Raw genomic sequence first — 11,611 nt, forward strand, 5'->3', positions numbered from 1 at the left:
AGCCAGCGACAGAATTTTATCTGGTCATCATTTTCACTCTAAAACAGACACAGCCATGTTTGGCTCTAAGAGAAGACATGAAGCAAATCACAGATAATTAACAAAACATCAAGCATAAATCAAGTTGGTAATAGCAAGCACAGCAGATATTCAAATGCTTCTTTCAGAGACAATTTGGGCACGAAACAGTTAAACAACTTGCCCAAGATGAGCAGTAATCATTCAGGGTTAGAGCTTAGGACACAAGTTCCTGGCTCCCAGCCTTGGACCTGGACTATCAGACCTTTACATATCTTTGAATTACACCTGAAAGAACATTGCTAGAGCTGCTTGACTCTTCTCCTTCTGCTGAGCAATTAAACAAATTGACTGAATGAGTCCTGAAGTACAAACTCACTCCATTAGCAAGTGTGTAGTTTGCAGAGGCAGTTTAAACTCACAACACTCAGCTGCTCCAACTGCAGTTGCTATTGTGTCACATTCTGAAGAACAGCAAAAGAGTATAACCAACAAAATCTTTGTAATCCTTTTCTATAATTATGCTCATAAAAGAAGCTTCCACTAAGAAAACACCAGAGTATTTCTGGACAATTAAGTCTCACTCGTACTGAAACTGTGATGGCACAAAAGAAAGAGATCTGTATATTACAGACACTTTTGATAACCTGATCAGTGAACTTTCACAAACAAGCACTCTGCATTCTCCACCCCAGAAGACCTGTCGATGAAACTATGAAAATACAAAACTCAGTAGGGAGGAAAGCTATTTCAGAGAGGCAGCACACACCACAACAACCTTTGTCCTCATCCAACACACTGATAAATCACTAGAATCAATTAAAATTAAGGACCAGAGTTATAATGAAGCTGACACCGGTACTTCAATTTATAACCTGATTTCTGTGCTCAACTGTGATCAGGCCACAGCTTACAAGCAAGGGTAAATTCCATACATGCCAAGGGAACAGAGGCTACTTCTGTCCCTTGTTGTTTTGGTTTTTTAAGATTTTTTTAAGTTTTCTGATGTTGACATTCTTGTAGTGAACTTTTTCACACACTTTTTGTAAATAACTCATTGTTTTTCAATTTTTTATAGAAGAAGAGAGAGTTGATAGACTGTTAGTTTGACTTGTGTCATTGTAGAAGTGTCACTGTCACTTTCTAATCTACTGTCATTTTTGTAAAACTATAAATATTAGAGTCAGAGAATAAAACTTCCCTTTTTTCCCTTCACCTTGAGAGTGGTGGTGTGCTTGTGTTCTTTCGTGTCCGTCAGCGACAGCCCCTCACATTCACATTTTCAGTAGAAAAACTTTGCCACAGCAGTGACCCACGCAGGCCCCACATGCAAGCTCAGTGCCATCTTTGCCCAGGCTTCAGTGACACAATTTCCCCTCCCCTTCCCCTTCCATGTCACATCCATCCATCACACAGTGGTTGGAAAGCCAGAAAATTAAAGACTGTGTATCAGAGTTCATGTTTCAGCCACCAAAGCCACCAAATATTGACTTTGTAACAACTAGCCAGCCTAGTGCAAGTATCTAAAGAACTCCAGGTGATACATGTGATGGGAAGGCTGGAGGTCAGCTCTGGCCTGATCCATACTGGAAGCTACAGAATAGCATTTTTGACAGGCTTTTTAAAGTTGGTACAACTGTTACTGTATTCAAAGTGTTACTGTCCAAAATGTTATTCTCCACGGGCCTGTTTTATAGACAAATCACTGGAGGGAGACCACTGGGTTTGTATCCCATTGATTAATGCAATTAAATGATCTCGTTTTCCTGGTTATCTCTGCTTTGGTTTCGTTCAGGACAGCTTTCCAATGTAAATATTGCAACACTAAGTAACCAAGAGAAGGAAAACAGAAAGTAAAACTCCCAATTATTTCCATTTGTTTTCAGTGAAAGTTCAGCATTCCACAACAAACTGCTGTTTAGATTTTGAGCTCTGTAGCCGTTCCAAACTCAGGCCTCGCACACAACCTGGTGCCATGCTCAGCACAGGTGTGACTGCAGTGCAGACCTGTTCTCTGGCAGCCCACAGTGCTCACAGAGTCATTGCAGCTCCAGACAGGAAGATTTCCTTTAGCTTTCACTGCGGGCCTGCCCCAAGAGAGCAGAAGGAAAGGCAGGGAACAATAAAGGTCCTCAGACTGCACTCGGACCCACCATCAATTTGGCATTGGATATTCCAACAGACCAGAAGCTGCTGCTGCAGTTGGTGCAAGAACCACACAAGGCTCTGTTGCAGTGTGTTGTAATGTCCTGTTTTAAACTTCCGGGTCCCTTCCCAGGTGTGCCAATGCCCCTCTTCCCCTTCCCCCCTCGCCCCCTGCTGGGCTGTCAATCACTTTTGACATTCCAGCAAGGCCTCCTGTGGTTCATCACGTTCAAAGGACGCCCCTCAGGCCCGGGGGTCATTGGCCTGTCTGGGTGCCATCCTCCCCTGAGACCCTGCCCCTCTCACCTGGTTGGGTGGCTCACCTGTCCCCTCCCCTCCCCCTGCCCCAGGAGCTTAAAAAGGTGATCAGACCATGTGCTCGGGATTCTGTTGGAGCTGTTGCTCACATTCAGACCTGTGTGACCATGGAATAAACCTCTGGATATAAACCCTCCAGCAGAATCCATCTCCTTTGTCTTCACCATCGCCTGAAGCCTTCCTCCTGAGGTAAACGGAGTTCCTACCAAGCCTGGACTTGTTCAGTGCCCAGCTGCAACCTCCAGCAAGCTAAAGGTGTCTCTGGGGTGACACACCACAGCTGCTGCCTTTGGCCCAGCAGCGAGGGTCAGACTGGCCCAGGCACAATCTAACTGGTAATACTGGGATTCATATTCCAATAAGGCTCCATGTCTGTGTGAACTGAACCATGAAGTGAACCTTAAAGCCAGAAATATTGCTAGGAAATGGGAAAATGCAACCATCCTGATACATAATGCTTCCAACAGAATTCCAGCGAGACACTGTGATGTACAACCAGAAATCAACACACACAACTGCTTTCACCAACTTTCAGCAGGGATTGTGGGGGCCACACACACAGGTACGGGAGAATTTCAGCTCCACACACCAATTACAGCCAAGCACAACATCAGCAATACTTGGGATCTCTCCCTGGGCAGCTCAGTTCCACAGCACCTTGCAGTGTAATACACTTCAGACCTCAAGACTCATCCTAAGTCAGGTATAGCTGACAATGAAACAAAATTTCTTTTCACTCTTTGGGTCACAGAATCAGAAGGCTACACTGTCTACAAACCAAAAATGGGACATTGTTACAGTGTTTGGGAAACCAAACTGCCTGGCCTGCTGAAACTGCAGCCAGTTCATTCTCTCAAAGGCTTCCCAGAAGTCCAGCCCAGGATTGCAGCAGTGCCCAGGGCAGCCCCCAGCCTGGCACAGGCACAGGGCTGGTAAGGCACCTTTGCTAACACACTGAGGGCAACACTTCAAAACAGCTCAGTCTGTCCTTCCTTCCTATTTCCTCACTTCTGCATTTCCAGATCCCTGTAAAGGCTGTTTTCTATGCCTATATGTAAGTACATTACTACTAGAAGCATATCAACATCTATCTTAATGAAGAATTATTTGCAAGCACCACAACTTCACCAGAACCACAACTTCTGCTATACTTGCACTTATTAAGGATTTTGTTTGATATGTAAATAAAACAAAGGTTACAGAATTTTAAATCTGTCAGGGGAAAAGTTATACCACATTTAACAGTAGTTTTGAGTTCAAGCTTTAAAACCTACTTGCTGAAGAATTTAAAATAAAACTTGAAATTGTTACAGATTTCTCATTTCCAAAAAACATAATCCAGCTTGCAAACAACAGAAGCCTCAGTGCATCGTTTGCCACATGCTGCATCTAATAAATAAAAACAATTCAGTTCTATTTATACCCTCATTTTCTTTTGGCCTTTGGAAGCTACTCTGAACCACACGTCAAGCAGAGAAATAGTGGAAACTGTAGTTACTGCTTTTCTAAATATAACATTCATCTCACTTGTATGCCAGAGCATTCAAGATATGCAATAAAAAGAAAAAAACCCAGGAATTACATAAGTGACAAGGCCAACTGCTTGCAAAAGACAACTTTTAACTCATGAACTTAAAGGCAGCTTGGTGCCAACAGGACTTTATGGCCAAAGAAATTCGTAAGATTTTTCCTCGAGAACAATCACAGCAGAGAAAAGCACTATTCCTCCAATGATCCCAAATCCAAGGGAAAAAAAAATTAAAAAAAAATCAAACAGTGCAGTTTTTGCACTGAAATTCAGAGGCAGCCATCTTAGTGGAACATGACACTTGTCACTGCCAGCTTGGAAAAGTTTCAGACAATTTCCAGTATTATTTCAAAGCCAAAGCTGCTCCTCATGTATTAAGCAGGCATGCACAAATATTCAGATTTCTTCTGCCTCTTGTTAATAGGAGCTAGAAAGATTGGGGTAATTACTTCATCTAGTACTTAGATCTTCAAAGAGCACAAATATTAATTCTAACAACACCTCCTTGTGGAATTAAAGTATCACATACCCCATTTTGCAGATTAAGAAAAAACACAAATCAAAAGCCAAAAAATCTGAAAAATATTAACAATCTCAGAAAACAATTCCAGCAAAAAAACAGTTAGGAAGCCTGAACTTTTTTACAAGAGTGTTGAACGATACTTTCAAAGCCCAGTTTAAAGCTGAATCTGGATATGTGAATGCACAGGAAATTCCCTTTGCTTTGCTCAACGTGCACTCAGCAGCACTGGGATACATCCACATCTCCCCACCTAAGAAATGGTTAAAAAGTCAGAAAACAGTAAAAAATATGACTCTTACCTTCTGCTACATCATCATCTACAGCGCCTTTCACCTGAGAAAAACACCACTGAATGTCATTTCCTCCTCCAGCTCCTAAAAAAATGAAAACAATTCAATAAAGCGAGCCCCCCCAAGAGCAGCAGCACAAGCACACAATGGTTGCAGATTGCACATTTCAGAGCCTGTGCACGCCCACTTCCTCAGCAGGGCTGAGGCACAATCACACACCACCCTCCCCACCTTTTTCCTTTGGATATTGTTTTTGTCAGCCTTCAATGCAGGGTTTGTCAAAAACAGGGAAGCACAAGCAGAGTAAAAGCTTCGCTCAACCAAAGCTCGCTGGACTAAGCAACATGAACTCTGAATTTAAAATATCGGCTGCGTTTCACACAAAGCTTTGAGCAGTCAGAACCCCCCAAACGCACACACAAACAGCTTAAATAGAAACTCTCAGAGCTGTGCTTTTTCAGAAAAGTTCAATCTCCCAGCAAATACAAACCAAGCACACAATTCATCTCCTCCTTTCACTAACCCACTGCGCCGACCCTATGCACTTAAGGCTAAAGAAAAAGAATTTTACCACAATTTTAGAGTTTCTTCGCAGAAGTAATGAAAGCAATTAGCAGCCTAAAAAAAAAAGCAGCAAATCCGAGCAGAAAAGCAAACAAGCAATCGGAGGAGGACAAGTTCTACTACCGTAGAAAACGGATCGGAGAGAAAACTTCAGGAACATTACTGCCTCGGCTGAAGGCAGTGATTCATTTGAACCGTGCCACCAAAACACACACCAAAAATCACCACCCATTTCTTTTGCATTTCATTCTGAGCAAATCACTGCAGGGCTGAGGACATACAGGAAGAGCCAGAAATGGGCTTGCCTCAGTTGTTTTTTTTTTTCTTTTTTTTTTTTTCCTCCAAAAGCCACTGTCAAAATGGAACTTTTCCTCCACACAACTCAAACCGGCTGAGCAACAGATGGCATTTACACATTAATCCCGAGCTCTGGTAGGGCTTTGGAGATAACAAAGAATACAGGAGGAGACTCTTCCCAAGTTAAGGGAGTCAAAAAAACTCAAAGAGAAAGAAATCAGAAGCCTGAAAATAATCTTTCCAGAAAAGATGAAGCGTCTCAGAATAAGAAGTCCTGGAATAGAGTTTGCATTTTTCGCTTGCTTTAAATTCTTCCCTGAAGGATTACATCCAGCTGCATAACCTGAGGAGGTGAAGGCAAGCAACAGAACCAAGTTATGCAGGAGATGGCAAAATGCTTTCCCTCCCCCATCATTCCCCCAAAATCCTACAACACATTCTCTTCTCTTCAACTTCTTCATTTGTCATTTAGCAGCCAGCACCACAGCAGCACTTAAAGGGAACAGCTTGGAGAGAATCACTGCTCCTGCTACTTCGAGCTCGAGTCCTCTTTTCCATACAATTTACTTGAACTAAGTTGGCACTTCTTTCCCCCCACGACTAAAACGGCAAGAGGAGGGTGGAGCATGTGCATATGGTGTAGGGGGGAAAGGCAAAGCACAAGCCTCACAAAGCCTCCTATGCTTTGCTCCTCCACATGCAAAGCACTGAAAAGACAATTCATGTGCAGAGGAGGGGGATGAATAAATTTCCAAATGAAGAAATTGCAAGGAAAAGTAAGAGGGAAGAGATCCGTTCTGCACACACACTCCCAAGCCTACCAACTTCGGGATGTGAAATGGGGAGCAAGCAGTGGAAGGAATGGGAAAGAAAACACAGCGAGACCTGTGCTGTTTAATTACGCCCTGTGCCAAATTTTACAGGCATTTGCAGATGCTCAGAGGCTGCTCCCTACAGAAGGGTGCGACTGCAATCTGGACACCGCCTGCACCTGGAACCTCTCCGTGCACGGCAGCACTTCTGAGAAATAACCACAAGCACCGACCCCAAAGCCCCAAGGGGGAAACTCTTCACCAGAGCGTGTAGTGACAGCACAGGGGGGGAATGGGCTCAGACTCAAAGAGTAGGTTGAGCTGGGATATTGCAAAGTAATTCTTCTCCATGAGGGTGGGCAGGCCCTGGCACAGGGTGCCCAGAGCAGCTGTGGCTGCCCCTGGATCCCTGGAAGTGTCTAAGGCCAGGCTGGACGGGGCTTGGAGCACCCTGGGACAGCGGAAGGTGTCCCTGCCCATGCCAGGGTGTGGAACTGGACGGGTTTTAAGGTCCCTTCGCACCCAAATCATTCCATGATTCCACGAAAAGGCAGCAGACCCACCCTGCCTGCAAGCTCTTCAACTCCAAAACACACCACTTCCCGCTCCACCTTGCTTCTTCCATGCTTTTTTTTTTCCCCCCCCGAGAACGGAGAGAAGGAGGGGCGGGTGGGAGCAAAGCACGAATTCCCACAAGAGAGGATAAAAAACCCACCCCACAACCAGCAAGGCGCAAGCGAGGCGGAATAGGAGAGGCGGCCGGGAGCCAAGGAGGCAGCGGGGAGAGCCCCCCGAGCCACGCCGGGGCAGGGGGGGCAGGCTGCCCTTACCTGCCATGTTGTGCTGGCGATAGCGGCCGCGGCGGGTCGGGCGGAGCGGGCTGCGCGGGCGGGGCGGGCGGCGCGGGGCGGGCGGCGGCGGCGGGCGGCGATGGCGGCGGATGGAGGAGGCGGCGGCGGCGCGGCCGCGGCGGGGCTGGGGCGGCCCCGCTCCGGCCCCCCCGGCGGTGAGCGTCCAAAATGGCGCCGGCAGAGCTGGGGGTGACGTCAGCGTGGGGCGGGAGCGAGCCGCCCTCAGGAGGGCGGGCGGCGCCACCATGTTCCTGCCCAGCTCCTGTCAGCCCTCATGGCGGGGGTGCCGTTGCTCAGCTCGGCATCGATCGGCCGCCCTCAGCCCGGCTCCACCTGCCCTCTTGGCGGGGCTGCCGCCCCTCAGCCTAGCATCGACAATCCCCATGGCGAGGCTCCGTCGCTCATGGCGGGGGCTGCCGACCCCCGCTCAGCTCGGCCCTTGCCCGCCCTCATGGAGGGGTTGCCGCCCCTCAGCCTGGCATCGATCTGCCGCCTTCATGGCGGCGCTCCGTCCCTCAGCTCGGCCCCAGCCCGCTGTCACGGAGGTGCTGCCGCCCCTCGGCCCGCCATCGCCCGCTCTCAGCCCCTCCGCGCTGCGGTGTCCGCCCCCGCTGCCCCCCGGACTCCCCTGCAGGAAGCGCTTCCTTCCTTGACCCCTCTCCCGCAGGCTCGCCCTTCATGAAGCCGAGTATCCAGAGTTGGAAAGGACCCACCGGGATCATCGATCCAGCTCCTGGCCCTGCACAGACACCACAAAATCCCGCCCTGTGCATCCCTGGCAGCGTTTGCTCAAATGCAAACGGCCTTGGGGCCGTGCCCATTCCCCGAGTACCTCTTCAGTGCCCCTGTTCAGTAGCCACCGCCCTCGGGGGCAAGAACATTACCCTGATAATCCCTTCGTGTCTCTTAGAGCATCTCCCTTTCACTTGTCCTTTGGTTTTGTGGTTTGTTTTGTTGGTTTTTTTCTCCCCCCTCCCTTTTGCTCCCTTCTGCCATTTCCCCGTGCAGCAGCCACACATAACCTGTTTGCTTGTGCATTTTCCACCCCCTTGGATGCTTTCCACAATGTCCAGGGCTCAGTCTCTGATTTCACTCCGTTCTCATTGCTATTCCCTGCATACACCAGCCATGCTCCCGAGCCATTTTTAGCCTCCATCCACCTTTCACACTGAGAGCCAGCAAGATCCACAAAGAAAGGCTTTCAGCCGAGCCCAGCTTGGCTCAGCTCCTGCTGGCTCGGGAAGGATGGAGGCTCCTTTTTAGCTTGCTGGGTCCCAGTTACAGTCTCGTGTGTAGTTAACTACAGGACTGGGATAATTAATTCAGTACAATCTATTTAAGATCTTGTGAAAGTCATCAGTTTCCCTTAAAAGATGTTTGTGCAAACATTTTCTTCTTGGGCTGGGTAGATCTTGCTAATCCAGATTTCACTTGGAGATTCATAAGCTCATTCTGCAAACCCAGTGCTGCCACAAACTTGAAATGTGACTTGGAACAAGCCTCCAAAACCATCCCATACACTGATTTCTGCATTTCCAGGTCTAAATACCTAAGAGGATGCTTTTATAAATGAAAAAATTTTTGAATTGCTTGTCAAGTCTAGCATGAAACAGAGCTGTGGGAACTGAATGCCACTGATGAGCACAAATAGACAAACCTCCACCAGAAACCCACAACTGGCCCAAATTACAAGTTATTTTGGAATTCAAATTTGTCTCTGCATCCCCAGTAAAAAAATTGCACTGGCAAATAAATCAATCTTGGAAAGAACAATAACATTTGAAAGAACACTCAGCATGTATGGGATGTTCTAAAGAATTGCGACTTACCTAAGTTTGGAAATCTCCAAAACCAAGGGTTTTCCTTAGATTGTTTTGAGAGCAACCCAAAAACCTAAAAACAAAAGCACTGCATGTTTGGAAAAAATCACAACAAAGACAAACGCCCTCATCCCAAACATCTCAGTCCACATTTCCCTGAGCTCAAGAGAAAATTCAATTCTACAAATGTGTGGCTATGTTTACTTGATACCAAATCCTGCATGAAAGCTGGCATTCCTCTCTTTTCAGAATTCCTTAAATTCTGAATTTAAATAATAAATTAAATTAATTCTTTAAACATACTCTTTTCAACCTAAGCAGAATTGTCCTGCAACTGTTTAGCAGGAAAATTTGTAAATCTAGTCCAATTCATCCACTGCCTTCTGTATAATTACTGCAGAATTTATCCTCATAGTGGAATAAGCATTGGTTTAAGAACTTTTGTTGCTAAAAAAATTTAAATAAGGAAAAGAGACCTGCAATTAGCTCTGTAATAGAAACTAATGAAGCCTTAGTACAAAGCTTATAATTAAAATAAAATTTCTCTTAGAAAAGATTTAATATCATGGTGCTAGGACGATGGATTTGAACTCCAATATTTCAGGGTTTTGTTGTGAGCTAACTGAGCTAGAGAAAATAATGGAGTGTAATAAATAAATAACATTAAATCACAGCCAGAGCAATTAGCAAGACATCTTGGAAACCACAACCTTTGCCTGGGTGTTCACTTGCTTGGTATTTCAGAGCTCTCACACTATGAATGGTTGGTGCAAATTAGGCAGATTGTGTTCCATAGCCCCGATTCAAAGTTTGTGAGCACAGACTCGCATTTCTCTGGAGCTTGAGCATTTGTTGAGGTGCTCTGGGGGGATTGTAACTGTATGATGTTAAATTTATACACAGCCACCAACAGCACAGAGCTTTAATGAGCATTTGTGTACCTTTAATGACTAATTCTTACTCTACACACAAACTCCTTCAGCTGAGACTGAAGAACACCTCTGGGAAGTGGGAGGGACTTACAGGAACAAGGACTCACAAAACGGCATTTCTGGATCTGTTTGCTGTGATATTTGTCAGAAAACTACATAAAGAATGGTCAGTTCACAGCAGCCTAGACCAGGAACTGTGGAAGTTAAAATAACCTAAAAATCAAAGTGTAATGTGACCAGCAACCAATAAAAATACATAATAATGTAAAATGACTGATCAAACAACTGGGGCTCCAAAGAAGAGCACAATCAGCAACTCATTTTGTATCTGCTTTAGTTTTCCAGTAATTTGACCTGTTAGACAAGACTATAATGAATTACAACAATTCAGTTTAGAAATAAAGGGAACAATTATCACCAGAATTATCATTGGAATTTAGTAATAGCAGAGCCATCTGAGGCCACGTGCACGTTAACATCAGGGCAGTGTAATTCCCTGCTCTCTGTACTTTATTCTGTTCAGCTTCAAGTGTCTCACTGAGAGGTTTCCATTGTGTTTTTGCAGAACATTTCAGAGAAGAACAGCCTTAACTCCTAGAAAATATTTGTTAATGTTCACCCCCCATTTCCCACTCTTAATTTCACATAAACAGCTATTACCAAACCAGCACTGAGTCACATCTTGGTGCTGCTGCCGGAAAGCTGAACAAAAGGTCAGGCAGACCCTGCTTCTGCAATGAGTCTCAAGGAAAATTACCTGTGGGACAAGTCCCAACCCATCCACTCTCTTCACCTCTTACACCAAGCTGGCTCAGGCAGCTGGGTCCCTGCTGCTGCTTTTGGTGCCAGCTGCCAGCCCAGGGCCTCTTCTACGGGCACACACAATTCCATTTGCTTTTTCTGGCTTTGCTCAGCCCGATTTCACCTTAACCAGGTTCCATCTGCAAACTGTCAACTGCCAGTGGCCACAATTTTTCAGCTAAAAGCTAAAATAAAGGTTTAAGCGTTTCCAGTTCCTGCCACACTGTGTCCTAAACCTAAACACTACAAAGATATTTCTTGTGCTCTGTATCACTGGGGCACTTCCAAAGTCACTGGGCTTTATTTTTGGAAAGGGAAATGTTGAAATTAAAGTTTCTTACATGACTGAGCATCTGTACTGTTGGAGGAAAGCATGGAATGCTTTGGGATGAAGGGCACCTTAATGGCCATCTACATCCATCCCCTGGGCATAAAATATCTTCTGATCAGTCACTAGGCAGTTTAGTTTAAGTCTTATCAATGATAAAAAGTGGAAGAGGATAATACATATCTTGCAGTTCACTTTACAGCTGCCAGGAATTTTTTAGTGACCCGGTTCCCAGAAAACCCAGTGTAACAACCACCCAATGGTTCTGGAATTGAGTGCTCCAAACTACTCCTCACTGAGCAAACCTCTGCCATGGAAACTCCTGGTAACAAGCACTTTGTGTCATCCCAAAATTGTAAAATTTATTGGATTAAAGCCCTGCTA

The 11,611-nt window shown here is 45.6% G+C and overlaps 1 protein-coding gene across 2 annotated transcripts in view; it reads right to left on the minus strand.

Annotated features, from left to right (window-relative positions):
• The window catches only part of PPP2R2A (protein phosphatase 2 regulatory subunit Balpha), a 49,228-nt gene extending 41,827 nt beyond the window's left edge, over positions 1-7,401 (minus strand). The window contains exons 1-2 of one of the 2 annotated variants that reach the window (XM_054270537.1): positions 7,326-7,401; positions 4,832-4,906 (exon numbers count right to left, since the gene is read on the minus strand). In XM_054270537.1, coding sequence (XP_054126512.1) covers positions 4,832-4,906; positions 7,326-7,332 — 82 coding nt within the window. In that variant the 5' untranslated portion in view covers positions 7,333-7,401. Of the gene's footprint in view, positions 1-4,831; positions 4,907-5,509; positions 5,562-7,325 lie in introns of those variants that run through there. The other variant, XM_054270536.1, reaches the window with a different exon arrangement.
• Between the last annotated feature and the right edge of the window lie 4,210 nt (positions 7,402-11,611).

Source organism: Melozone crissalis, unplaced genomic scaffold (genome assembly GCF_028551555.1).
Source record: "Melozone crissalis strain CALT ecotype California unplaced genomic scaffold, PUWL_Pcris_2 ptg000010l_1, whole genome shotgun sequence".
NCBI classification, from domain to species: domain Eukaryota; kingdom Metazoa; phylum Chordata; class Aves; order Passeriformes; family Passerellidae; genus Melozone; species Melozone crissalis.